This window comes from Bison bison, unplaced genomic scaffold (genome assembly GCF_000754665.1).
Source record: "Bison bison bison isolate TAMUID 2011002044 unplaced genomic scaffold, Bison_UMD1.0 scf7180017846237, whole genome shotgun sequence".
NCBI classification, from domain to species: Eukaryota; Metazoa; Chordata; class Mammalia; order Artiodactyla; family Bovidae; genus Bison; species Bison bison.
The window spans coordinates 1-1,518 of NW_011476810.1; the positions used below are offsets into that span (position 1 = coordinate 1).

The 1,518-nt window shown below is 40.8% G+C and overlaps 1 protein-coding gene across 1 annotated transcript; it reads right to left on the reverse strand.

Annotated features, from left to right (window-relative positions):
* Nucleotides 1-47: 47 nt before the first annotated feature.
* LOC104987896 (inositol polyphosphate 5-phosphatase OCRL-1-like) lies at nt 48-1,512 on the reverse strand. The gene is made up of 3 exons (XM_010839001.1): nt 1,309-1,512; nt 479-599; nt 48-390 (listed from the first exon to the last, which is right to left on the reverse strand). Exons 1-3 carry the CDS (start codon nt 1,487-1,489, stop codon nt 192-194), a joined length of 501 nt encoding a protein of 166 aa, XP_010837303.1. The 5' UTR covers nt 1,490-1,512; the 3' UTR covers nt 48-191.
* Between the last annotated feature and the right edge of the window lie 6 nt (nt 1,513-1,518).

Genomic DNA, 1,518 nt, shown 5'->3' on the forward strand with positions numbered 1-1,518 from the left:
TTGGATTTAGAAAATCCAAGGGAAATTGTAGCATTTGCATTATTGTGGATATGTAGGTTACTGACCACATAAAGACAGGCGCTTGAATCAGCTCACCATTCTTTTTTATTATGCTTTTATTCTGAAATAAGCTAATTACACTAATATCTTAAATACCAAAAGAACATTTTTTGCTATACCATCTAATGTAACTAATGTTTCACCTCCGTAAGTAGGAGAGAGACTAACCTGAAAGTCTGAATGTTGACATATTCTTTTTCTCGCTTTGCCAGGATGTGTTTGATGAGACCCTCCCGCTGTCCAGACTGGGTGTTTGGTACAAAGAGCTTCCGCATGGTGTTGGTCACTTTGGGGGGTTCCTTATTAGAAGCTTCTTTTTCACGTGAAAGCCTAGTGAATAAATGAGCAATTCAGAAGTGAAACTGCCTTCACCAGGGAAGTCTCACACATGGGAAATCTGTTTCAACACAGGACTTACATTCTATTCACTGAAGAGGGTGGGGGTGGAGGTTCCCGGTGAACCCCTATAGGCTGATTCTGCAAATTGATTTTCTTGTCCAAATTCATAGATGAAAAATTATCCTCAAATCCAAGAAGCCCTGAAGGATGCAAAACCCAGAGTCAAAGCGGGGGAAGATAACATCCAACTTGTTCGGGATAGATAGGACTTTGCTTTGGTCAGCGGTTTTGATCTGACCCCTATTTGCTCAGCGGCGTTACCAAACAGAAAGGTATACGAACAGTGATAACATAGATAGGGGAAGAAGCACATCTGTCCCTGAACCACTGACACATTAACTAGAATGATAAACATAACTAGTAAGTTACATTAACTTGGAACATGACTAAAAGAGCGAGTATTTATAGAAGACTTTTAACACAATGCCTGGTTGATAATTAGGGATTATATCACTATCTCACTTAATCGTCACAAAGACCTCATGAGATAGGTGCTATTAAAAAATCTTCCTAAGTTACAGAAAAAGAAACAGAAGCTCAGAGATGTCAAAGTAACTTGACCAAGGTCATATAACTATGAAGTCAGAGAGCTGTGATTCAAACCCAGGCAGTCTGCCCCTGGAGTCTGCATTTTTTATACCTCTGCTAAGCTGGCTCCAAAAGAGCTAACATGCCATAGAAAGTAACAGGACTGAACATGAGGTGGTGAGTACAGACTCCAAAACCACTCCATAGGAGAAGGTATCTGACATTGACATTACTCCATACTATCTTATCTGCCCAGATAAAATCTACTGACTCTGCAATCATCATAGTGACCAGGGGGAAAAAAAAGAATCTTTTCAGTACCTGAAAAAACAGAAGAGTTGTCCTTAGTGTCTAATTTCTGGTACCAGCTGGATGACTCCTTTTGGTCTGGAACAAGAAGCTGTGACTGAGCTGGAGAGATAGGGGTCATAGAGTGGAACAACCATTCCATTGAATGGAACTTACCATAACCAAAAGAGGAGCCTGGTAGGCTACAGTCCATGGGGTTGCAAAAGTCGGGCACGACTTAGC

Bases quoted from the DNA above. Each gene is read 5' to 3' on its own strand.
- LOC104987896 (XM_010839001.1), bottom strand. From the start codon at position 1,489: ATGGACTGTAGCCTACCAGGCTCCTCTTTTGGTTATGGTAAGTTCCAT. The intron at 600-1,308 runs GTACTGAAAAGA...TGCATCCTTCAG, and splicing joins CAACTCTTCTGTTTTTTCAG to GGCTTCTTGGATTTGAGGAT. The intron at 391-478 runs GTAAGTCCTGTG...TTTATTCACTAG, and splicing joins CCCTCTTCAGTGAATAGAAT to GCTTTCACGTGAAAAAGAAG.